Source organism: Sciurus carolinensis, chromosome 10 (assembly GCF_902686445.1).
Source record: "Sciurus carolinensis chromosome 10, mSciCar1.2, whole genome shotgun sequence".
In the NCBI taxonomy this organism is placed as follows: Eukaryota; Metazoa; Chordata; class Mammalia; order Rodentia; family Sciuridae; genus Sciurus; species Sciurus carolinensis.
The window spans coordinates 6879004-6906939 of record NC_062222.1 but is presented as its reverse complement, the minus strand read 5'-3'; the positions used below and the strand labels follow the sequence as shown (position 1 = coordinate 6906939).

General features: G+C 38.9%; 1 protein-coding gene across 1 annotated transcript in view; it reads right to left on the bottom strand.

Moving 5' to 3' along the window:
* Positions 1 to 27717, bottom strand: part of Intu (inturned planar cell polarity protein) — a 93122-nt gene extending 65405 nt beyond the window's left edge. Inside the window, exons 1-2 of the mRNA XM_047566680.1 lie at positions 27510 to 27717; positions 14795 to 15333 (exon numbers count right to left, since the gene is read on the bottom strand). Coding sequence (XP_047422636.1) covers positions 14795 to 15333; positions 27510 to 27652 — 682 coding nt within the window. The 5' untranslated portion in view covers positions 27653 to 27717. The remainder of the gene's footprint in view (positions 1 to 14794; positions 15334 to 27509) is intronic.
* Positions 27718 to 27936: the final 219 nt, after the last annotated feature.

Here is a 27936-nt window from a genome sequence, read left to right as displayed (position 1 = left end):
AGTAGGGTCCCAGGAGCTAGGTGGCTTCTTGCTGGAAGAGTCGCACAGAGACACGCCTAGGGGCGGAGCGAAGTTTCCAGGACTGCGGGCAGATTATCTGGGAGAGGCAGCCTAAGGAGACTCGCCTGCGGAGGGTGAGGCTCCCAGGCCCAGGAGGTAGGTCCGGGCCCCTGGGAACGTTGCAGAGGAAGACAGCCAGCCCAGGCGGTAGTTGTAGATTGAGGGAACCTCTAGGAGGGGAACTGACCAGCGAGACGTTCCCACCGAGTGAGTCTTCCCTACCGGGTGAGATTTTCCCACAGGGACGGTAAAACCAGAGACACAGGCACAAACAGGACTTGCCTCAGCCCGCAGCCTAGTTCCCTGTTGGATGACCATTGGTCAACAAGTGGAGGCACCTCTGCCCACTAGCAGGGAATATACGCCACCTGAAGGTCACCACCCCTAGAGAGGCAGCTTCTTCGTGGAGCTCTGCATTATCAACTTCCTCCAAGACTTCAGGCTACTGAAGGATAAGAGGGGATACACTAGCAATCTTCAGGGACATTATAAGTTGATAGAGGAAATCTGCAATATCTTAATGACCCACTGATTCCTGAACAATATGAGAAAACAAGGGAAGAAAATGCCCCAAACAAATCTAGATGTTACATCAATAGAATCCAACTACAGCATGGCAGAAGAAATGACAGAAAGGGAGTTCAGAATGTACATAATTAAAATGATCAGAGAGGCAAACGATGAGATGAAAGAGCAAATGCAAGCATTGAATGATCGCACCAATCGACAGTTAACAGAGCAAATTCAGGAAGCAAAAGATCATTTCAATAAAGAGTTAGAGATATTGAAAAAAAAACAAACAGAAATCCTTGAAATGAAGGAAACAATAAACCAAATTAAGAACTCCATAGAAAGCATAACCAATAGGATAGAACACCTGGAAGACAGAACTTCAGATATTGAAGACAAAATATTTAACCTCGAAAACAAAGTTGAACAAACAGAGAAGATGGTAAGAAATCATGAACAGAATCTGCAAGAACTATGGGATATCATGAAAAGGCCAAATTTGAGAATTATTGGGATTGAGGAAGGCTTAGAGAAACAAACCAAAGGAATGAACAATCTATTCAATGAAATAATATCAGAAAATTTCCCAAATCTGAAGAATGAAATGGAAAATCAAGTCCAAGAGGCTTATAGGACTCCAAGTGCATAAAATTACAACAGACCCACACCAAGGCACATTATAATGAAAATACCTAACATACAAAATAAAGACAGAATTTTAAAGGCTGTGAGAGAAAAGAACCAAATTACATTCAGGGGGAAACCAATACGGATATCAGCAGATTTTTCAATCCAGACCCTAAAAGCTAGAAGGGCCTGGAACAACATTTTTCAAGCTCTGAAAGAAAATGGATGCCAACCAAGAATCTTATACCCAGCAAAGCTTACCTTCAAATTTGATGATGAAATAAAATCTTTCCATGATAAACAAAAGCTAAAAGAATTTACAAAAAGAAAGCCAGCATTACAGAACATTCTCGGCAAAATATTTCATGAGGAAGAAATAAAAAACAAAGAAGCAAATCAGCAAAGGGAGGAATTATCCTAAAGGAACTGTCAAATAAAGGAGGAACCAAGATGTGTCAAAAAATAAATAATTAAATAAATAAAATTTTAAATATGAACCAAATGACTGGGAATACAAATCATATCTCAATAATAACCCTGAATGTTAATGGCCTGAATTCATCAATCAAAAGACATAGACTGGCGGATTGGATTAAAAAGAAAGATCCAACAATATGTTGCCTGCAAGAGACTCACCTCATAGAAAGAGATACCCATAGACTAAAGGTGAAAGGATGGGGAAAAACATACCATGCACATGGACTCAGCAAAAAAGCTGGAGTATCCATCCTCATTTCAGATAATGTGGACTTCAAGCCAATGTCAGTCAGAAGGGATAAAGAAGGACATTTCATACTGCTTAAGGGAAGCATAAATCAGCAAGATATAACAATCATAAACATCTATGCCCCAAACAGTGGCTCATCCATATACATCAAACAAATCCTTCTCGATGCCAGAAATCAAATAGACCACAACACAATAATACTAGGTGATTTTAACACGCCTCTCTCACCACTGGACAGATCTTCCAAACAAAAATTGAACAAAGAAACCATAGATCTCAATAACACAATCAATAATTTAGACTTAACAGACATTTATAGAATATACCATCCAACCAAGAGTGAATACACTTTCTTCTCAGCAGCACATGGATCCTTCTCTAAAATAGACCATATATTATGCCACAAAGCTAATGTCAGCAAATACAAGAAGATAGAGACACTACCTTGTATTCTATCAGATCATAATGGATTGAAGTTAGAAATAAATGAAAGAGTAAAAAACAAACTACTCCAACACCTGGAGATTAAACAATATGCTATTATATGATGAATGGATAACAAAAGATATTAGGAAGGAAATTAAAAAATTCTTAGAGGTAAACGAGAACAAAGAAACATCATATCAAAATCTCTGGGACACTATGAAAGCAGTACTTAGAGGAAGATTTATTTCATGGAGCACATTTAATAAAAGAAGTAAAACTCAAAAAATAAACGACCTAACACTACAGCTCAAAGCCCTAGAAAAAGAAGAACAGACCAACACCAAAAGTAGTAGAGGATAGGAAATAGTCAAACTCAGAGCTGAAATCAACGAAATTGAAACAAAAGAAACAATACAAAAAATTGACAAAATAAATAGTTGGTTCTTCGAAAAAATAAACAAAATTGATAAACCTTTAGCCACGCTAACAAAGAGAAGACGAGAGAAAACCCAAATCAATAAAATTCTGAATGAACAAGGAAATATCACAACAGACACGACTGAAATACGAAACATAATTAGAAGCTATTTTGAATATCTATACTCCAACAAAATAGAAAATTTCAACAGGTTTCTAGAGACATATGAATTGCCGGAACTGAACGAGGAGGACATACACAATTTAAATAGACCACTTTCAAGTAATGAAATAGAAGAAGTCATCAAAAGCCTACCAACAAAGAAAAGTCCAGGACCAGATGGGTTCTCAGCTCAGTTCTACAAAACTTTTAAAGAAGAGCTCATTCCAATACTTCTCAAAGTATTCCATAAAAAAGAAGAGGAGGGAACCCTCCCAAACTCATTCTATGAAGCCAATATTACCCTGATACCTAAACCAGACAGAGACACATCGAGGAAAGAAAATTTCAGACCAATATCCTTAATGAACATCGACGCAAAAATTCTCTACAAAATTTTAGCAAATTGCATACAAAAACATATTAAAAAGATAGTGCACCATGATCAAGTGGGTTTCATCCCAGGGATGCAAGGTTGGTTCAACATCAGGAAATCAATAAATGTCATTCACCATATCAATAGACTTAAAGTCAAGAATCACATGATTATTTCCATAGATGCAGAAAAAGCATTTGATAAAATACAGCATCCCTTCATGCTCAAAACACTAGAAAAAATAGGGATAGTGGGAACATTCCTTAACATTGTAAAGGTCAACTATGCTAAGCCCATGGCTAATATTATTCTAAATGGTGAAAAACTGAAAGCATTCCCTCTAAAAACTGGAACAAGGCAGGGATGCCCTCTTTCACCACTTCTATTCAATATCGTCCTTGAAACTCTAGCCAGAGCAATTAGACAGACCAAAGAAATTAAAGGGATACGAATAGGAAAAGAAGAACTCAAGCTATCCCTATTTGCTGATATGATTGTATACTTAGAGGAACCAGGAAATTCCACCAGAAAACTGTTAGATCTCATAAGTGAATTCAGTAAAGTAGCGGGATATAAGATCAATGCACATAAATCTAAGGCATTTCTATACATAAGCGATGAATCTTCAGAAAGAGAAATTAGGAAAACTACCCCATTCACAATAGCTTCGAAAAAAATAAAATACTTGGGAATCAATCTCACAAAAGAGGTGAAAGACCTCTACAAGGAGAACTATAGAACACTAAAGAAAGAAATTAAAGAAAATCTCAGAAGATGGAAAGATCTCCCATGTTCTTGGATAGGAAGAATTAATATTGTCAAAATGGCCATACTACCAAAAGTGCTATACAGATTCAATGCAATTCCAATTAAAATCTCAATGATGTACCTTACAGAAATAGAGCAAGCAATTATGAAATTCATCTGGAAGAATAAAAAACCCAGAATAGCTAAAGCAATCCTTGGCAGAAAGAGTGAAGCAGGGGGTATCGCAATACCAGATCTTCAACTCTACTACAAAGCAATAGTAACAAAAACGGCATGGTATTGGTACCAAAATAGAAAGGTGAATCAATGGTACAGAATAGAGGACACGGACACAAACCCAAATAAATACAATTTTCTCATACTAGACAAAGATGCCAAAAATATGCAATGGAGAAAAGATAGCCTCTTCAACAAATGGTGCTGGGAAAACTGGAAATCCATATGCAATAGAATGAAACTAAACCCATATCTCTCACCATGCACGAAACTAAACTCAAAATGGATTAAGGATCTCGGAATCAGACCAGAGACCTTGCATCTTATAGAAGAAAAAGTAGGTCCAGAGCTTCAACATGTCGGCTTAGGACCAGACTTCCTCAACAGGACTCCAATAGCACAAGAAATAAAAGCAAGAATTAATAACTGGGATAGATTCAAACTAAAAAGCTTTCTCTCAGCAAAGGAAACTATCAGCAATGCGAAGAAAGAGCCTACAGAGTGGGAGAAAATCTTTGCCAATCATACTTCAGATAGAGCGCTAATCTCCAGAATCTATAAAGAACTCAAAAAACTCTACACCAAGAATGCAAGTAATCCAATCGACAAATGGGCTAAGGAAATGAATAGACACTTCACAGGAGAAGATCTACAAGCAATCAACAAACATATGGAAAAATGTTCAACATCTCTAGTAATAAGAGAAATGCAAATCAAAACCACCCTAAGATTCCATCTCACCCCAATTAGAATGGCGATTATCAAGAATACAAGCAACAACAGGTGTTGGCGAGGATGTGGGGAGAAAGGTACACTCATACATTGCTGGTGGGGCTGCAAATTAGTGCAGCCACTCTGGAAAGCAGTATGGAGACTCCTTAGAAAACTTGGAATGGACCCACCATTTGACCCAGCTATCCCACTCCTTGGCCTATACCCAAAGGATTTAAAATCAGCATATTACAGAGATACAGCCACATAAATGTTCATAGCTGCTCAGTTCACAATAGCCAGATTGTGGAACCAACCTAGATGTCCTTCAATTGATGAATGGATAAAAAAAATGTGGTATATATATACAATGGAATATTACTCTGCCATAAAGAATGATAAAATTATGGCATTTGCAGGGAAATGGATGAAACTGGAGAATATCATGCTAAGTGAGATAAGCCAATCTCAAAAAACCAAAGGAAGAATGATATCGCTAATAAGGGTTGAGGACACCTAATGGGTGGTGGGAAGAGTTAGTGTTAGGGTTAGAGTTAGGTTTAGGGAGGGGGGCAAGAATGGAGGAAGGAAGGACTGTATAGAGGGAAAAGAGGGGTGGGAGGGGTGGGGGGAAGGGAAAAAAATAACAGAATGAATCAAACATTACCCTATGTAAATTTATGATTACACAAATGGTATGCCTTTACGCCATGTACAGACAGAGAAAAAACATGTATCCCATTTGTTTACAATAAAAAAAAGAAAATAAAGTATGGAGCTAAAAAAAAAAAAAAAAAAAAAAAAGAAAAATGCCTCAAAAAACATTTTTATGTTTTTTTTCCCCCCTTTTAAAAAATCAGGGTCAACAAACTTTTTCTGTTAAGGACCAGAGAAAAAATATTTTATACTGTGGGCCATATGGTCTTTGTTGTGACAACTCAACTCTGCTGCCACAGCTAACAAATACATTAATGTGGCTGTGTTCCAATAAAATTTACTCATGACACTGATATTTGGATCCCATATACTACTCATGTTCCATGAACTATTATTTTAATTTTTTTAACCAGACTGTACAAAAATGGGTGGTAAACCTGATGGCTATGATTTGCTGTTCTGTTCTGAATTACATTTTAGGAAAAAAGGTCTCCAAATGGATTGGCTTGTATTTTGTTGTAAATTAATACTTACTTCCAAATTATATTTTGTAAAGATTAAATACTTTTTTTTTATTCAAGGAGAAATAAAGGCTTTGGTGCTTCCCCATCTACTAAAGTAACAGGGCAAGAAGAGAGCACTTTTGTGGAAATCAGGGCATGGCCCCATCTTTATTGCTGAGTAACACTCTCTTCTTGGTAAACCATGGGATCCTTTGCCCTCCATCTGTAGCAGCTATAACTGCACACACAGCTTCCTAACCAGGTCTAACAACACTAAAATTCTGTCTTTTCAACAAACTCTTTGTTTTTCAGTCTATTTCCTTTACACTGGGTCAAATAATTGAAGCAATGTGGGAAGAAAATGGTGTCAGAGAAAATAAAGAAAAACTCAGCAGTTACTTTCTGTAAAAAAACCAAAAAGTTATAAGTATTTCAGATGTGGAAAATAAAAAATATATATATACCAAATTAAAAAATTAAAAATATTAAGGAACAAAACCACACATTATGTGTTCAGAAAAATCAAACCTGTTGTTTAAAAAAAGCATTTCAAGTATTTAAGTGGAAACAACCAAAATGTCCATCAACAACGGAGTAAAAAAGTGTATGTAAAATACTATATACCAACCACATGGATACTTCTTAGATATAATCTGAGTTAAAGAAAACAGACACAAGAGAATACACCATTTACTTCCATTCACCTAAAGTTCAAATCGCAGGTAGAATCAACTCTGTTGACTTTTAGAAGATAACCTGGGCAGGGGTTGTGGGGTGGGGGTGGGCAGTAACTGGCTGTAAGGAGGCAGCACAAAGCTTTCTGGGTACCAGAAATATACTACATCTCAGTCTGGGAGGAAGTTACACATGCAAACACGTAGGTAGACATCACCAAGTATACACTTAAGATTTGAGTATGTAATGAATGAATGTTACATATCAAAAAGATTTCTTAAAACATCTAACAATTTAAAAGAGAGATACAAGTGTGTCACACAAATCTATTCAGTAATCACAAGGGAGAATATTGGAAGTTATATGAAAAGAGTTTGAAATTAAAACTGTTGTACTTTGTCAGTAGGGGTATGGGTGCCTAGAACATTAACACATGATTCCTGTTAAGTCACCGAGATGACATGCAGCTTCTATAACATAGATGAAGGAGGAAATTGCATTGGATCTTGTCTGGACACAGGAGCTGCCTATGGAGAGCCAAGGAGCTACTGGTTGACTGCCAAACCTTAAGAAAAATTCAGAAATAGAAATGTTTTTAAAATATAAAGATCCAAGGATTTGGCAGTGGGAATAACAAAAATGGCACCCCGAAAAGGCAGGAAATCCCTCAAAGAACTAAGACAGATACTGGCTGTGTTGAAGGAGGAAGAGTCACTGGTCTGCCTGTCCTGGTCAGGCCCTCTGTCAACACTGGTCTCTCTTGAGCTGGACAGCAGAGATCAACATTGGGAGCTGCATCACCCACACTACCTTTTCATGATCCCTCTGCCCATGAGGTCACTTCAGAACTCGACCACTGGCCACAGCGTGAAACGACTATGAAAGAAATGAGTGAGAAATTCCTTCCGTAGGCATACTTGTGGGATTAGCTAAACCCAGGATGACACTAACACAGTCCACTCTTTATTTCTAAAATGCATAATTTTAAAAATATGGGACATAGTCATAAAATTATAAAAATATGAGTAGAGAAAATGATCATCTATAATGCCTCTACACTAACCCATATACTGTTAGCGGTTGGCTGCATTCTGTTTATATTCACTTCTCATTGTTTTCCCTGTACATATTTTTTTTAGATTATGTATTCATTGACTCAGTAATTGTCTTTTTTTTTTTTTTTTGAGGGTTTATCCTGAGCCAAACATTCTGCTATGCACCACGGATGAAACAATAATTTTACCTCTTTTCCATTTCAAAGTTGAAATCATGACCCTCATTTTTCTAACTTTATTGCTATTTAACGTACATGCAGAAAAGTGCAAATGTTGTAGGCATATGACACAATGAATCACCACCATGGGTCAATACATCTGTGCAATCATACTTAAGTCAGAGTGGTATCCAAAATGCTGCTTGCAACCAGTTAAGGTTTGATGAACGTCCCCTAAAGGTCTGTGTATTAAAGGCCTGGTCCCTGGGGTGGCGCTCTGAGGTGGTGGTGGAACCTTTAGGAGTGGGGCCTAGTGGGATGTCTTAGGTCACTGGGGCATGACCTTGAATAAGACTGTGGGCCTCCACTCCCTTCCTCTCTTCTGTTTCCTGGCTTATGAAGTGAGCAATCTGCTCCACTACATGCTCGCACCATGATGTGCTAACTTGCTAGAGACCCCAAACAATGAGGGTCACCTGATCTTGAACTGGAACCTCCAGAACCATGAGCCTAATAAGCCTTTTCTTTTTCTATTAGCTGCCTCAGGTCTTTTGTTATAGTAATGTAAAAATAATACATACACCTTCCCAATTCCTACCCCTTCTGTTCCCCAAAGTAAAAACTTTTCTGACTTCCAACATCTTGATTAGTTTTGCCAATTTGTGCTTAGCTTTGGCTTGATATTAAGATTGTGAGAAATATCTATGTTGTTGCATGCAGCTGTGGTTTATTTTTATTGCCATATGACATTAGATTGTGACAACATTTTAGAAATGATCCATTCACCTGTTGGATTAACCTTACCAGTTGTTTTTAATTTTAGCTATTATAGATAATACCACTAAAAACATTTGGGTAAATGTCTTTCCAATGCAATTATATTCTCATCTGGAAGAACTTCTGTATCATAAGGAATGTGTATGTTCAGCTTTAGTAGATACTATCAAAAGAGTTTTCTAAACAGTATTATTCAAATGCTATTCCAAATTCTAACACTTCTTATTATTAGTCATTTTAATTTTAGCAGCTCTGAGGTCTTTGTAGTGGTACTTGGAGGTATTATCCCAAAAGATACAATCCTGAACACCATAATAAAGAATAAAATCCCTGAAAGTCTAAATTCAGAAAGATAATGCAGAAGTTAGACCAAAATAAGGGGGGTGGGTTTTTGTGGAGGAATCCCCTGAAAATAGAAGGGAGATGAGTGGAAAAGAGGAAGGGGATTGAGTGGGAAGAAAGAGGGACAGAAAAATGGAGGAATAATGGAATGAAATTGAAAAATACCTGCATATGAGAGAAAGCATTTGACCCTTGACTTTCTGGGCCAAGTTTATTTCACTTAGCATGATGTTCTTCAGTTTCATCCATTTACCAGCAAATGCCGTAATTTCATTCTTCTTTACAACTGAGTAAAGCTCCATTGTGTATATATATCACATTTTCTTTATCCATCCATCTGTTGATAGGCACTCAGGCTGGTTCAATAGCTTGATTTGTGAATTGTGCTGCTATAAATAATTTGTGCCTGCATCGCACAGTATGCTGATTTTAGTTCTTCTAGAAAAATACCAAGGAGTGGGACAGCTGGATCATGTGGTATTTTCATTCCTAATCTTCTGAGGAACCTCCACACTGCTTCCCAGAGTGGTTGCACTAATCTGCAGTCCCACCAACATTATACAAGTATACCATTTTTCTCACATCCTCATCAGCATTTATTATTTGTATTCTTGATGACTGCCATTCTGGAGTGAGATGAAATCTCACTGTAGTTTTGATTTGCATTTCCCTAATTGCTAGAAATGTTGAACTTTTTTTTCCATGTATGTTAGCCATTTGTATTTCTTCATTTGAGAAATGTCTGTTAGTTTTTTACCCATTTATTGATTGGGCTATTTGTGTTTTTGATGTTAAGTTTTTTAAATTCTCAACATTCCTGGATATTAATCCCTTATTACAAGGGTACCTGGCAAAGATTTTCTCCCATTCTGTAGGCTTTCTGTTCATGTTCTTAATTGTCTCCTTTGCTGCTGAAATTTTTAATTTGATGTTGTACCACTTACTGATACTTGGTTTTATTTCTTGAACATTAGGGGTCTTGTTAAAAAAGTTCATGCCGATTGCTGGAGTGTTGGGCCTAATAATGCACGTCTTCTGAGAGACTGATCAAAACCCCACCAGAGGCCATCACTACATATGCGGTCACCTGAAGAGCTGAGTATTTTAGACATTTCATCTCTCATAAATGCAGATATTTAAAAAAATTTATTTAAGTCAGTTTTTTTGCCACTGTGACTTAACAACCCAACCAGAACAATTATAGAGGAGGAAAAGTTTATTTGAGGGCTCGTAGTTTCCGAGGTGGGCTCCATTCCTGGGGGCTTGAGGTGAGGCAGAACATCATAGTGGAAGACTGTAGTGGAGGGAAGTGGCTTCCCTGATGATCAGGAAGCAGAGCAGAGACTCCACTCTCCAGATACAAAATATATACCCCCTAGCCTCGCCCCCCAAGAACCACCTCTTCCAGCCACACCCCACCTGCCTCCAGTTGCCACTCAGTTAATCCCATCAGGGATTAATCCACTGATTATTTTAATGCTATAACACAATCATTTCTCCTCCAAACCTTGCATTGTCTCACATGTGAGCTTCTGGGGGGCATCTCACTCCAAACCATAACAAATTAGAACTCTCTAAAAAAGTCTTTACACAAAAATCACACAAATTATAATTTCAGTTTTGAAAATGAGATGAAAAGTAAAACTCACAATATAATTGTAAAAAACAATGTTGACAATTTAAAATACTGGGGGGACAAACACAAACAAACAAAAACTAAAGAGGCAAAACCAAAAACCCAAAAAAGCTAAAAAATAAGCTGACATAGGAAAAAGAGTATACAGGGATAAACTATGGGCAATGGCATGGAGGTTGTCTGCGAGAGCCTGCGGACTTTCACACTCATCACTTGGACTTTGAAGTCTTGCATTGTGATAAACAGCTACCCTTTTTCTTTTAGGGAATGGTTCTCCTTGGAGTTCATATTCTTTTCCTTCAGAGCCCTGCCCCTTTTGAAATTCTATGATTTGCTGCACACTGACATGAGCATTCCCTATTAAACTTCCCATCTTCATGCTGAGCTCTATGTTGTTTTCAGCATGTGGAAATTCATTCCACACATTGCCAGAAACAATACTGATGATCAAATAGCAATGCTGCTAAACAAGTGTTTTCTTATCCGACTATGCACATAATTATTTTTGAACCAGTCAGGAACTCTGCTAGCTTCTTTGAAATTGCAGCTTTAATTCACTGAAAGTTCTTTTTTTTTTTTCCCTCCTGTGTTGCTGGGGATTGAACGCAGGGCCTTGTGCATGCAAGCACTCTACCGACTGAGCTCTATCCCCAGCCCTAGAAGTTCTCTTAAATGAGTTTTCATCAGAAGTTTTTGTCACTGTCATATTGTATCCTATCTCCAGAATTCAGTTTTCTACTTCTCTCTCTCTCTCTCTTTCTCTCTCTCTCTCTCCCATAGGAATTTCAGGTTTGGGAATTTCAGTCTTCAGGATTTTGACATTTGGAATTTTAATCTGGGATCATGATTTTTTGAGATTTTAGACTTAGGGGTTTTGCTCTTTTTAGGATTTTGACATTTAGGGATATGGCGTTTGAGATTGTATCTTTCAGGATTATGAAGGGCCTCATGGGCAGTGGTGTCTTATTGTGGTTTCAATTTTCATATTTCTCTGACAAATACTAAAGTTGAAACCCTTTCACATATTTTATAGTCATTTGGATATCCTATTTTGTGCAGTATCTGCTTGTGTTTCTTGTTTATTATCTAACTGGGTTGTCTATATTTTTACTATTGATTTGCAGTTTATTTTATAAAAGTCCCTTGTCAGTTCTAGAAAGTCTGCCTTTTTGACTCTTACAATAGTGTCTCTTTTTGCTAGACCCAAATTCTTAATTTTAATGTACAAGTCATCATTTTATTTTGTGACTAATATTATATAATAACCCTTTCTGAAGTTTTGAAGCTATCCTCCCATATTATCTTATAGAAATCTTTTATCTTTTATATGTGAATGCACACTCTGCTCAAAATTGATTTTTCTGAATGGTGTGAAGTAAGAGTCAAATCTCTCCTTTTTTCCCCTATATGGATACTTTTTTAGACTCTCAAAAAGTTTATATATATTGGTTCCTTATCTGTAGATTTTCTGTTGTGAGTCACAGATACCTGTGTATGTTTGAAGGAAAATATTGATATGGTGCTTGGTATGTGGAAGGTGCTCAATATATGTTTGTTGAAGGAATTATATTTATTTGGATTATTTGATTATTATTTGACATTCACATTTGATCCTACACTATAACATTTAGAGGAAACTACAGGCTTCTTTTCCCTTTTGTTCATATTTGATAAGGCAGTATACTAACAAAGGTCACAGCAAATTAGAATTCTTAAAGGGAAAATAGTAGGATCACCAATGACAGAAGCTTTCTTCCTCTCTATGGTTCATTCTCTTTCCTTTACACCAGATGTCAAGAGAAGAGGATAAAAGGAATTGTAGATATCTGTCTTTAAACCAGTCCATTTAGATACTTAGGAAAGGCCCTAGGTATGTAGAAAGAGAAGGCACTAGCTGGAGTTTCCCATCATGTGGGATGGGAAAATGGGTGGTCGGCAGACCACCAGGCAGGATTTCCTAAGTTAAGAATCTTGGCCTGTTGTAGAAATAAAAAAATTAATCTGAGAAATAGTTCAATCCCATTATTTTATAAGAAAGACATTTGAGGACTAACAACATACAAGTAAACATTAGCTCCCATTCCAGTTATCAACTGCTGTATTACAAATCATCCAAAACATTTATTGGCTTGACACAACCACATTAATTTGCTGTCTCTTCTGGCTCTGGGCTCAGCTAAGGTTCTCACAAGAGGTTCCTAACACAGTTACAGCTACGTGGTAGTTGGGGCTGGAGGCATCTTGGAGGCTTCTTCACTCATGTCTGATGGGTGGGACCTCAGCTAGGCTGTCAATCGGAACACCATTCCTGGCTTTTCCATATGGTCTGGACTCTCACAGAATGGTGACTGGGTTCCAAGAACAGGCATCCCCAAAAGAACCAGGCGGAAACAGTATCACCTTTTATGATCCAACCTCGTAAGTCACACAACTTCACTTAATCTGTAGTTACAGGCCCAGCTAGACTTGAGGACATGGATGTAATTCTCCCTAGGGAGTACTGACATCATATTACGAGAAGACAATGTGGAGATGCTGTTGCTGCCATTTTGGAACATGCACTTTGTCCTGATGTCCTTCTTACACAATTCTGGAGGACACTCTGTATAAGTCCTATCGTGACAGTTATCACACTGTGAAACTGTCTGCCTGTTTGTGACCCATCCCTTCCAAGAGAATATGAGCTCCTTTAGAGGAGTATCAGATTGTTACAGCAATCTTTGCATTCTTGGTACTTAGTAGATGCTCAAAAAATGTTTTATTTGTTGAATCTATGAACAAAAAGCTGAAATTCAGACTCCAAGTCAGACATACTTAAAAATGTTTCTGAAGTATCTATAAAACCTTCTCCGTCTAATCTCTCAAACTGGGTCAACTTAAAAGGCTGTCAGCTTTTAGAACTATTGTAACTTTTAAATTTCATTAATAATATAGACTTCATCTTTTTCCTTAAACTAATGTTGAAATTTTTTATACCTTTATTTTATTTATTTATTTTTATATGATGCTGAGGATTGAAACCAGTGCCTCACATGTGCTAGGTAAGTGCTCTACCGCTGAGGTACAACCCCAGCCCCAATAATATTGACCTTATCTTTAATTAATAAGATTGCTACTGGCCCGGCATGGTGGAGCATGCCTATAATTCCAGCAGCTCAGGAGGCTAAGGCAGGAAGATTGCGAATTCAAAGGCAGCTCAGCAAATTAGTGAGGCCCTAAGCAACTCGGCAAGACCCTGTTTCTAAATAAAAAATAAAAAGGTCTGGGATGTGCTTAGGGATTAAGTACCCCTGGGTTCAATCCCCAGTACCAAAAGGGAGAAAAAAAAAAGAGTGCTACTAATTCAAACATTATATGCAACACCTTAAAATTTATCAGTAAAACAAAATAAAATGTTCATCTTAATGCATATTCAGAATAACTTGAGGACTTAACCTTTTCCTCAAAACCAGTGGAGTATTTTATGACAAGCATTCTTAAAAGGAAATTTAGGTATAACACTACTGTTGCTAAGTATGCCAAATGAAACCGTTTAAAACCACTCCAAGAACTGAGTGTACCCAAGTGCAAACATACAATTTAAAAGTATTTTTATTCACAAATTATAGATTTTTGTATCATGTTATTGGATGCAGTCATTCAAGCCTAAATTATCACCATACAATCAACTTATTTTCTTTTTCTTGTCAGCAAATATAACCAAGCTTAAATAAAATTACATAATTCAAAACTTGAAAATTAGGCTATTCCCAGGCCTGAACAAGGACCACAGTATTGAACACACTGAAATGCTTATTTTAAGAACACTGTGCCTTGTGGTATACCAATTGCAACAATTTCTCTACCATAGAGAAATAATCAGTAGATCACTAATCAGTCCCTCATCTGTGGAGACTCTATAATATTGCTCTTCTTTTATCACAACTCTCAGAAGGCATTATCATCAACCTCACCTCTCTGCAAACAACATGGACATTCATCAGCGACACTTACCAATGACTACCTGACCACTCTTCATGGCAGACCCTCCTGGCACGAGGCCATGGACCACAAGCCTTTCTCCATCACCCTGCTTTCCACTTCTTCTCCAGCTCCACTTGGTCTGGTGGATGATTCCAACCAGCACTTCTAGAAGTCTGAGCTGCTCTTTGGCTTTTGCGATGGTGAGCTTTTTGGGGTTGACATAAACACTTACATCTTTGTACCGCTGTTGGATAATGACTCCTGTCTTCTGATTGGACTGATGCTTTAGAATGGATACTGGCCCATTATCACTGCTATTTTTTTTATTGTTGCGCTTGGGTAAAAGTCTTTTACTTTTTAAGATTTTGGTAAACCGCCTGAGCTTGGGTTCATACTTTTTCCTTTCTTCGCAGTCATCCTCTTCAATGATAATCTCATTTTCACTGAACCTGACGTGGTTCACGGTTGGTGTCTCGGGAAGGAGGCTCTCCTCTTCACCCTCACTCAACTCCAAGTAAAACAATTCTCCATTTTTCTGCACGCTTTCCAGCCACTCAGGCTCCAGATCACTAGGAAACAGAGAAAAGATAATCTGGATGCAGTTCAACATACGAAAAAGTTTCACCTTCCCAGGGGATGAGGATGGGGGTTGGATGGGGGAGGGGGTGAATTTTCTTTGATTATTTCAAATTCTTCCAAACATTTTTAATTTATTGAGCATTAATATTATTTCCTATAGAATGCTTTCTATAGAGTCTTGAATAATGGGAGTTGGGGGAGAAGGAATTAAAAGGTGCAGAGATAGAAAAGAAAATCCAAATTTAAAAAAAGGGGGTCCTCCTATATAATCAATAGGATTTTAAAAAATAAATTAATTCAGTTACTGTATCATTATTGTTTGCTTTAGACAACTACACCGGACAATGATTTACCTCAGCTGTTGACTATGCAATTGTATACACAGAAACCAGCCATGTGGAATTTGTACTTGAAAATATTCTATAGGCACAGAAGTTGTTCAGCATGGCATTCACAGATTATTTACAAAAAACCTTTTAAAAATTCATTCATGGACAGGAAGATGACAGAAATGAGCTAGGCAGTGAGTTCTGATCTCCTCACAACACAAAAAGAGACCACAAAGGAAAAGCAGAATAGAGGGATGGGTGACAAAACAGATGCTCTAAGACTCAATACTGATGCCAAACACAGGGAAAGAAGAAAAAAACATGTTGTGCTTATTGGCATTTTCTTAAGTATCTGGAATTATCTTATATGATCCCAAAAACTAAAAAATGTGCACTATGTAGTTTAACCATATATACTGATCCCAGAACAATATCCATTTACACCTGTTATTGCAGTCAAATTGTTCTCAGAAGTATGTCTGCTTGTGATAAATTATATGGTTCCTCTATTTCTTTCATTGGCTGTGACTGAGTTAACCAGTATCTGTTAATTCCCAACTTTACATTTTCTTCTATAAATCATATATTTCATGTCTTCTTATGATTTCTTTTCCATTTACCCCTTTGACTTGGATAATCTACAGAAAATCTGTCCCAGAATTACTGGTAATTTTACTGAGAATTTAATATTCTAACAATTCTTAACTAACCAACTATTTTAATCCATTATGTCCCATTGTCACATATATAGGACATCTATAAAAAACTTAAATTGAAAAACAAATATACCACTTATGGTCACTTTAAACTAAATAATGTTTTAAAAGTTCTTTAAAAAATAAAAAACAAGACTCAACATTACAAGGTCGGAGATGTGGAAGATAGGTTACCAGAGTAGAAAACAAACTCAGAGTCCCCTGAACCCAGACCCAACCTGGGGATGGGAAGGGGGAAGGGACAGGAGAGAGAAGCAAGGGCAGATAATCCTCTTAACAACACTTTGGAAAGATAGACAAAACTTAAAGTGTGGCTAACAGAAGGCTCCTCAAGACAGCAATCAGCTTAAAATCAAAGTGCGAACAGCAACTAGCCAGGAGCCATCACCCCCTCACATCAGCATGGGGCCTTCCCACACCCAGACAGCTGCAAACTAAACCAGGGGGCAGTCCCCTGCAGCAGGGCCTCTTAAGAATTTGGCCAGAAAGAACTTCTAGAAGGACCACTGCTAGTCAGGATTCACTGAAACCCTCTCTCCCGCCCTCACCATGAGCAAGGGGAACGAATCAGGCTGGTGGGACCTGCGCCAGGAACTCGCCTAACCCTGCTCAGCCTCGGAAGCCCAGGCAGGGCAGAAAGCTCAACTCAGACAGGGCAACAAAGCAGCTTAGCCCCAGAATCACCAGGCCCTGACCAGCGACGCTGGGGGGAGGCACCACGGAAGCCCAAGGACAGGACCCAGGATGGAAGGGCCGTATCAGAGGAAAGCTGCCTTGTCAGGGCCAATGTGACCGTTTATTCAGGGCTACGGCAACTGCTCAATGAGGGGATTAGGAAAAAGACAGACAGACAGAAAGTAGAGGAAAAGTCAGGGCTCGGTGGTTCACCCTGCCTCCGGTGGGGGAAGGCTGATCACGATGAGCAAGTTCAGCACTTATTATAGAGATTTACATCAGAAAGATTTATTGTGAGAAAGCTTCTTCAAGGTGAACTGAGCTGAAGCCCGGTTAGGGTCTATCAGCTTGTGCCTCTAATTCTCTACCTTGGGCAGCAGGTGTTTGAACCCAAGCTTATGAGCTAATAAAACTCCTTGCCTAGCAAGGACTTTCCCTTTGAACAGAGCATCACCATACAACTGGGCGGTTTTCTCAGCACTTTTGCACTGAGAAATTTCTAAGAGAGGCATCGCCTCTGTCTCTGGGCAGTTCAAAGAGCCATAAGTCATTCACTGCTCCCGACAGTGCCTGAACACTCAGTGACATAGAGACCTGATGGAGAATTACCAGAGCCTACAGAGAAAGAAGGGGCGACTCCCAGTCTTACCTGGCACACAGCCTGACCCAGGATCACAGACGGAGAGTGAAACGGCATTGCTGACACTCGTGGGAGCTTGTATCAGACTTAGTAAATAGAGGCAGTGAACCCCCTGCCCACCATTCACAATTTGGGGCAGCAGAAAAGACAGGCCGGGTGAACCACATGGGACCCTTCACCACAGTACCCCAGAGAGTGGCGCTGCCAAGGGAATACTTCTGCACCACAGAACACACATGGGAAACCCACAACCAGAGTCACTGCGCTCACAGCCACCAGGATCTTCACTACCATGAAAAGGAGGCTACAGAGAGGAGAAAGCACACACAACCCACGGCAGACACAGAGCGTTTCAGAGCCTGCATCCTGAACTACGGAACACAACAGAAACAGCCCCTCACAACACTGCACCCTCCAAGATTCAGCTGCAGGCCTCTGAGCGGACAACCCAGAAGCCGCTGCTGGGAGGGTCATGACAACTAGGGACTTGGCTCCTGTGGCCCTGCAACTTGTGAGAGATCCAGAGCCAAAGACCGATGGACATCTGCTAAACGTCCAAACCTCAATGAGATCCAAACCAAAATTCAACAAGAAATTTCTTCACCTTGACATTATTTACTGCAAACACCTCTAACGTCAACTCTGATCATATAAAAACTCTTTAACTTGAATGATAATTGTTAACCCAACAGCCAACACTGTACCTGGAACTCACTTGACTGTATCTCATCTAATGGTCTGAGGCATTAATTGGCATCAGTCTTCCTGTCTCTGTTTTCCAAGCCCCACTTGTCCCCAACTCATCCTCTTGCATTATCTGCTACTACCTCAAAAACCATCTTCCTCCTTTCTACCTTGGAGTGAATTATTCTATTATATCTCCCCAACTTTCTCTCCTCTCTTTTATTGGCCAATCTTTCTTCCTTCTCCCTTTTAACACTCATGGTTATAGTAAGTTTACTAAATTTACTGACCTATTCCAAAGTGTATTACAGGTTTGTACCTGAACTTGAGGAACTGTGGAGCGCAATTATAAAAAGCGTTCATTTCTTATAAGGTTGACCAGAATGAGGCGTGGCTCTGCAGTTGACAGGGCTCAGCGGCATCTCTTAAAGTGGTGCTGATATTGAGATCCGCAGAGATTGAGATCTGACTTATCACTGACTTAAAATATCATTACCTAGATAGTCACCCAACCCAGGGCTCTCATGAGAAAGAAGCTCACAAAGTCGTCCTTCACTTAGAAGTGAGAACTACACTGATGGATGGGCAGATGTACAAACAACGTGAAAATCCAAGTAAACAAATCATCCCAAACAGCCCACAATGCTTGAGCAACAGACTGGAGGAAATGCCAGAGAAGGAATCTAGAAAGTTCAGAGTTAAAATGTTCTATGAGCTGAAAAGAAAGTAAGGAGTGAAATCAGAGAAAACACTGAAAGTGAAAGATCACTTCAAAAACAGAATGAATCAAACAACCTTACCCTATGTAAATTTATGATTACACAAATGGTATGCCTTGACTCCATGTACAAATAGAGAAACAACATGTGTTCCATTTGTTTACAACAAAAAAAGAGTAAAATAAATAAATAAATAAAATAAAAATGAGAAAAAAATAATAAAAGAGACAGAGATTCTGAAAGACAACCAAACAGAAACCCTGGAAATAAAAGAATCAATAAACGGGGAGGCGCCGGCGCCAGGGGCGCAGCCTGGGAAGCTCCCGCGGGCGCCCCCAGGAGGCAGGGGAAGCCCAGGCGGAGGCCGGCCGCCCGGAGGCTGGGCCCAGGAGGAACCTTTCCACACAGAGCTCAAACCAAAGGGAAAACGGGCTGCAGCGACTGACCGGGAAACTAAAGACTTACCCGCCGAAAATGGAGAGACTGAAAACCAGGATAGTCCAGCCTCTGATGAAGCGGAAGAGAAAGAGGCCAAGTCCGATTAACCATACACCATGTCCTATCGTGTACATCATGTCCTGTTTCCCTTCCTGTACAAGTTGATGGTTTTTATCACCTAATTTGTAAATGCAAGTTTTTCAGTAGCTCTAGAAACATTTTTGAAAAGGAGGGACTCCCACCTCATCCTACTTTTTAAGTATAAATGGTTTTTTTTAAGAAGTGAAATCATTTGCTGGTTTATTTTTGGGTACAACGAGAAAATAGTGGGATATTGAAATATGGGAGGCTTGGACTGTCTTGGGTGTCAGCTTAACATTCCATAGGTGGGGGGTTAGTTTTATATCCTACAATACAAAGCATGTTAAATGGCAGTTTGGAGTCACAGTCTTGCATTTAATGTCTTATATATTTTAAATTACTTCTATTCCTGTGGTTTTGAATAGAACTGTTTCCTGAAGAAGACCACTACTGGATCATTGCTGTAAGAATCGTGTGTACTCTGTAACATCTTTGGTAATGGAAGTCTTAGTTTTCCTAATATTTTTAATGTGCTGTGAAAGATTGAAAGTTTGAGTATGTAGGGTGTGTGACAAAGTTTTGAATTTGTGGGACCTAAATAATAACAGCATTCAAAGATACTGGTACTTGATATTCTATTAAGAAAAATTTGCCTCCAAATTCAAAGCTGGAAAGTCTCTAGAATAACTGAAAAAGAATCACAGTACAAGGCTTTTTAGATTTCCAGTATGTGTGTTAAGAATTGTGTACAAAGTGAAATGTCTATGTACTGATTCTCAATACAGTCAATAAAATCTCAAATATGAAGAAAAGAATCAATAAGCCAAATTAAAAATTCAATGGGAAGCATCACCAGTAGATTAGATCACTTTGAAGATAGATTTTTAATCTTCAAAGTACATAACTTTGAAAATAAGGTTGACCATAAAGAAGAGATGTTAAGAGACCATGAATAGGTTATTCAAGAAATCTGGGATAACATCAAGAAGCCAAATTTAAGAATCACTGGGGTAGATGAAGGCTCTAAAATACAAGCTAAAGAGATGTACAATCTTTTCAATGAAATAAGAAAAATTTCCAAACTTTAAGAATGAGATGGAAATTTAAATATAAAAGGCATACAGAACTCCCAATATACAAAGTCACAATAGATTCACTCCTAAACACATTATTATGAAAATGCCTAACATATGGAAAAAAGATAAAATTTTAAAAGCTGTAGGAGAAAAATGGTTGGTCACACTGGATTGGTAAACCAATCCAGATTTCAACTGATTTCTCAACCCAGACCTTAAGAGCCAGAAGGGCTTGTGATAATATATATGAAGCACTGAAAGAAGATGAATGCCAACCAAGAATACTATACCCAGCAAAAATTAAGCATCAGAATTGATGATGAGATAAAAATTTTCCATGATAAACAAGAGTAAAAGAATTCATAACTAGAAAGCCTATACTATAAAACTCAATAAAATACTTCATGGAGAAGAAATGAAAATAAAAATGAAATCCAGCATAGGGAGGAATTACATTAGAAAAAGTCAATCAAAGGAGAATCAAGTCCAATTTTAACATTGGAAATGAATCAAAATGGCAGGAAATAATCATTTATTGATAATAACATTAAATATAAATGGTGTAAACTCTTTGACTGAAAGACATAGGTTCACAGATTGGATTGAAAAACAAGACCCAACAATACACTGTTTGTAAGAAACTTACCTCACAGGCAAGACATTCACAGACTGAAGGTGAAAGGGATGGGAAAAACACACAATTCACATGGGACTCATAACCAAGCAAGGGCTTATAGTCTCATATCAGATAAAGTGGACTTTAAGCAAAGATTAATCAGAAGAGACAAAGGTCATTTCATACTGCTTACAGAAATCATATATCAACAAGATAAATTGATTGTAAATACTTAAAGTCCCAAGCAACAAAGCATCTATATACATCAAATAAACCCTTCTCAACATTAAGAATCAAAGAGACCACAATACAATACTAGGTGACTTCAACATGTTTCTGTCAGTATTGGATATATCATCCAAACAAAAACTAAGTTAAGGTTCTTCAAAACTAAAAAATACAATTAATAATATGGATCTAACAGATAGCTGTAAAGTATTTCACTCATCAATGACTGAATTCATTTTCTTCTCAGCAGCACATGGAACAGTTTCCAAAACAGACCATATTTAGGATCACAAAGCAAATCTTAGCAAACACAATAAAAGAGGTAATATCTTGTATTCTCTCAGAAATGAAATTAGAAATCAACGATAAGATAAATAACAGAAATCACTCTGATATCTGGAGATTAATACACTTTTGAATGATGAATAGATAGCAGAAGAAATCAGGGAAGATAAAAAAAAAACATTTAGAGGTAAATGAGAATAGCAAAACAACATATCAAAATCTCTGGGCACTATGAAGACAGTTCTAAGAGAGAAATTCATAGCATTGAGCTCATACATTAAAAGAATAGAAAGATACCAAATAAATAATCTAACACTGCATCTCAAGGCCCTGGAAAAAGAAGAAACCAAAACCAAAATCAGTAGAAGACAGGAAATAATTAAAATCAGAGCTGAAATCAATGAAATTAAGATGAAAAAAAAATACCAAAGAGCAACAAAACAAGGAATTGGATTTTTGAAAGGATAAACAAAATTGATAAGCCCTTAGCTGAACTAATCAAAAGAAAGAGGGAAAACATTCACATTATCAAAATCTGAGATGAAAAAGGAAATATCACCACAGACACTATGAAATAGAGGATCAGCACGAACTATTTTGGAAGTTTCTACTCCAATAAGCTAGAAAAACTTGAAGATACTGACAAATACCTAGAGACCTATGACCCACCCAAGTTGAAGGAAGATATAGAAAACTTAAAACAGATCAATTTCAAGTAATGAAATTGAAGCAGCGGTTAACAGTCTTCCAACAAAGAAAAGTAAGGACCAAGGGGATTCTTGGCCAAATTCTACCAGACCTCAAAGAAGAACTAATATTAATCCTCCTCAAATTAGTCTATGAAACAGAAAAGGAAGGAACCCTCCCAAACTCATCCTACAAAGTCAGTGCACCCTGACACACTCAGGTAAAGGGGCCCAGATGGAGAGGAGCTTCTTCTGTGATGGACAGGATGGGGTGGAGTCAGGGGAGCCATTCTCTCAGGGAAACTGGACAGGGAACCACTCCCAGGCAGCCCACATACTTCTGTGGCTGCTAGTACTGGAAGGCAGGCTTGTGTCCCATGGCTCAGTCTCATCTGATTCTGCTAGATAAGTATGGCTTCCCACAAATTATTGCTATTAAAAATACTGAAATAGCATTAAAAATTCTAGTAACAAACCTACTCACAAATCCTATCCTGCTCAATGTTATGAACAGTTTACCTTTCAAACTGCTACCCTTTAAAGTGAAGCTGGTTTCACTGGAAAAATGAACATGTCTTTTCTGAAACATGAGCTGGTGTGAAAGGGTATAATTTGTGTTCTCATCATTCAAACAGAAACTTTTCTATTTTCTACAGTGTTTATTAGCAACATTTTTGCCAAATATCTCTTTCTAAATGCTGTGAAAACAGCACCCAAAATATATCACTCAGTTCTTAACTACTGCCTGGTCTGTGGTCGGTTAATATAGAATTTTCAAGTATATATGAGTCACTTTTTAAAAAAGACATAATTAGCTCAAAATATCAAAACTAATATTTCTTGGGTTCCAGCTGACTCCTGAGGTGTGGCATCACTTCAGTTGCTTAGCACCACTTAGCACCACTTAGCACTGCTCATTGACCATGCATCAGTCATTTCAACCACACCATGTGCACTCCCAGACATCAGTATTGACAAACCTACCTGTGCTCACCACAAATATGTACATAGAAAATGTATCATTAGTTTAACTAGTACAGTATAAACACCACAATTATACCTTCATAACTTATCTATACATATAAATTTAAACAATAAAGTTTTGTTATTTATAGAAAAATCTTTATAGCATACATACACAAACTTAGCATATATATATACATCAAGTATAAAGATGGTGCATTTTAGCCAGGTACGGTGGCATACACCTATAATCCCAGCAGTTCAGGAGGCTGAGGCAGGAGGATCAAGAGTTCAAAGTCAGCCTCAGCAACTCAGTGAGACCCTGTCTCTAAATAAAATATCAAACGAGCTGAGTGGCTCAGTGGTTAGTGTCCCTGCGTTCAATCCCTGGTACAAAAAAAATAAAAAATAAAAAATTAGATGGTCTGTTATAATCTCTCAAATCTGAATGTGAAACCACTTTTTTGTTATGATTCTAAGATGCATGCAGGTGAGGGATGGAAGGGATAGCATCCAATTGTGGAACAAATAAATAGCACCAGACACTGTGCTAAATACCAGAATTACAAGAATGAAACTATCAGTTTCTGCCTTTGCTTAGTGGGGAAAAGAAAGAGAGGAAGAACCCATGACAATGCACTTGGAGTACAAGAGAGAGGCACATATGAGTGCTCTACAGCCTAGCTGAACAACAACTGGTTGAGAAGAGAACTGGGGAGCTGAGGAAAAAGAGAAGTTTAAACGGAGAGAAGTCTTGAGGGACAGTGTCCACCGCCTACGTGGAAACCCGTCAGTGACTGCGGGTGCCAGAGTAACGTGCGAGGGGTGGAAGGACAGAGTCGAGATCTGGCTTCCATAGAGGTCAGAGGGCATCAGGGAAGAGTATGCAGGGTCTAGAGGTCAGATGTCCCTGAAGAGTCCTGCTGTGGAAGAAAACTGAGGTGGGTTTGAGATAAACACAACCCAAGGCAAGACTAGTTGGCATTTCAGTAGTCAAGGCAAAAATAACTAACATAATAAGGACGGCAGACATACTTGAAAATCACCAGGACTCTGAGATTCAGTAGTGAAGAAGATGAGAGAGAAGGGATTAACATGACTAGATTTCTGGCTGGTGACTACCAGCATCTCTCTATGCATACACAGGCACAAATAAATGGAAGCATAATTACCAGTCATTTTCTTTCCTACTCATTGATATAAATGATGTTAAAAACACATGTTTTATAATCACATAAAACATACATACTTATATGAAGGTACATACTTAGCTTTGTAATTTCTCACTTGACAATACAGGTCTGAAAGCCCTAATGGCAGCATAATATTCCATATCAAGGACGTAGCATATTCACTCATTTAGCTACTGATAAACTCTGTATTCTGTTTTAATTTTTGTTTTTCTCTAACAAAGTTACAGTGACTATCTTTATATGTATGTGTATGTACAGGTCTTTGCCCAAAAGACTACACCAATGCACATTTTCACCATCAATGTGTGAGAATATGAAAAGTAGAAAATAGTTACTTTATGGGGAAGAGATCTGGCCACTACTACGTCAATCGAGTGATGGAGGTTATGAAAACCATAGAACTGAGAACTTGTCACAGACCAGAGGAGACTAAGGAGACAGACTGACTACAGGCAATTTGATATCCTGGGTTGAATCCTGGAACAGAAAAAGAACATTTGTGGCAGAATGGTGAAATCCAAATACAGTTTGGAGTTTGGCTAATAGTACTTAGCAGTGTTAATTTTCTTAGTTTTGACAAATGAGCAATAGCTATGTAAGATATCAACATGACGGGAACCTGGGAGAAGGGCTTATGGGAATGTTGTACTATCTCTGCAACTCTTCTGTAAATCCAAACTTACTCCAAAATTTAAAGACTATTTAAACAAACAAAATTAATGGTGTCTCTTTTGTGAGAATGTCCACATGCCAGATTAAGACATATTATACCAATCTAAAACCTTCCTCTTCTACAGCAAGCCTGAAAGAACTCTACAGAATTACCCTAAAAGGTGGATTTTTATCCCCCAAACAATAAACGTACTGACAATCACATGCAGCTCAAATTGATTTTCAGTTACAAAACATATATGAAACAATGGTTAACTTCCAAAAAGAACAAGCAGATTGTTAACTAGAACTTGGAAAGTTCAAGATAAGATTCTTCATGTGAATTGATATGTAGTATATTTTCCTAAGTAAGCTTCATATAGACCATAAAAGATAATAGGCAATTCATCTCTCTTTGATTAAGGTTCACAATGGTATGCCTTTGATCAAACACTGGTTCTGTCCAAGGTAGGAAGACTGCCTACATTGGTGATTGCAGATTAGGGAGGTGAACACCTAACACCAAGAGAGAAACCAAACCTAAGCCTTCTGGATCATGTCAGCAAATCAACCTTTAAGTCATATACATCAAGAAAGGACAGACATAAAATCTGAATCTTGATAGGACTCGACATAAAGACCAGAAAAATATTTTCCAATAACGATTTACTGTACTTTTTCTATTGGAAGACAGAACATTAGGATGAATAATGAATGACTACTGTAGGAATCTTAATGATCACTTTTAAAAACAAATATAATAGATAACATGTATTCTAGAAAATGAAATACTTAAGACATTACCCTATCATAAGGTACTCACAAGGTATTGCATATTATGAAGAAACTGAATTAGCTCATTTATTTTCATACCACCAAGTGCAGGGTGCTCCATTGGAAATCAGGTGTCTTGAATTTCTATGACAACACTTAACTGTGGGTGACTATGGGAAAATGACATATTATCTCTAGGCTAAATATGTATGACTCCAAGATGTTGAGAAACCAAAAAGTTGGAGTCTCACGCTATCTATTGCTTCCATACAAGGACCAGTACGTTTCCATGTAACCTTTATTTCCTTCCAGCAGCCTCCCATAATAACCATGAATTTTTAAAATACTTTTAAATGACCACAACAAACTGGGTGCAGTGGTACATGCCTACAATCTCAGCTATTTGGGAGACTGAGACAGGAGGATCACAAGTTCAAGGCTATCCTAGGCAACTTAGAAGGACACTGTCTCAAAACATAAAAGGGGCTCAAGATGTAGCTCTGAGGCAGAGTGCTTGCATAACCTGCATGAGGTCCAGGTTTCAATCCCCTGTACTGATTTTCTTAAAAGGTCACAAAGAGATTACAAAAAGTTGATATTCTTAAACTCGTTTAAATCTTAAAGAATACAATCTATTCTTAAATTTCTAGAAGGTATTAAGCAGGCTTTCCTCCTACACTTACAAAGACAATAATAAAAATGTTTTAATTATAAGTGAAAATAATTTAGGAGCAACTCTTACTCGTGAATACACATTATTTGTAACTGTTATTCCTAACTACCCATAAAATACCATCTTGAAAGTCTGTAGGGCAGTCTCTTATCAGCTGGGTTGATGTTTGGTACCTAAAACTTTCACATTTAGGCATTCATTTCAAGCTGTTCTGATTGGCTTTTCCAAAAAGTTCTTCGTCCACAGTAAAACAGATTCCTTAAAAAATGAAATATTGGGTATTGTGAATAAAAAAAAAAAAAACTTAAGGTATTACTAAGGATACAAACATGGAAAGAACACTCAGGGATCTGTACTTTAAAGAGCAACTATAACCAAACAGAAAACCCGGGGGATGCACGAAACACAGCACAAACGGGGCAGAGGCTGTCCTCAGGTGGGGACGCGACACTGCTGCCCACAGCTGTCACCTTCCCCGCAGGGGGGACAACTCCGCAGCTTACGCAGCCGCCTTGGAAAACCTGCAGGGTGTCCGCGTTCAGCACACGGCGCGGCTGAGGCGCCCAGACCGCAGCAGGAAGGGCGCAGCCACCGGGGAGGCAGCTTCCAGAACATTCCCAGAGGCGCCCGGGCCGCGCGGAAGCCGGGCGGGCCCGAGACTCCGCGGGACGCCGCGGTCCCTGCTGGCACCGCGCGGCCACGTGCGCCCTCGGGCTGCCCGGTCCCCTCCAGCACTCACTCGGAGGCGCCGCTGGCCGAGGCGCAGGAGCCCGAGGAGCCGGACCAATCCGCGGAGTCACAGTCCTCGTCTTCCTGTGAGGCGGAGTCTGCGGGGAGCGCGTCCGGGCCCCCGCGCGAGGCCCCCCAGGCCGGCGACGCCATCGGGAGGGCTGCAGGGCGGCCAGTGGGGCGCCTCACAGCCCGCCGCCACTGCCCGCGAGGGCCGCCATGTTGCCGCCGCCGGGAAAGAGGCGGGGCCACGTGACCGCGCCGCGCCGCTGCCATTGGTGGCGGCAGGGTTGCCAGGGCGACGGGGAAGCCGCCAGCGGAGGACGCCGGGACCCGCGCGGAGTCGGACCCGGGAGCGCGTCTCGTAGCTGAACGGGGGCGGCTGAGACGTCACCGCCGCTTCCCCTAAACGTCCTCCCTTGCGGGCCGCGCAGCTC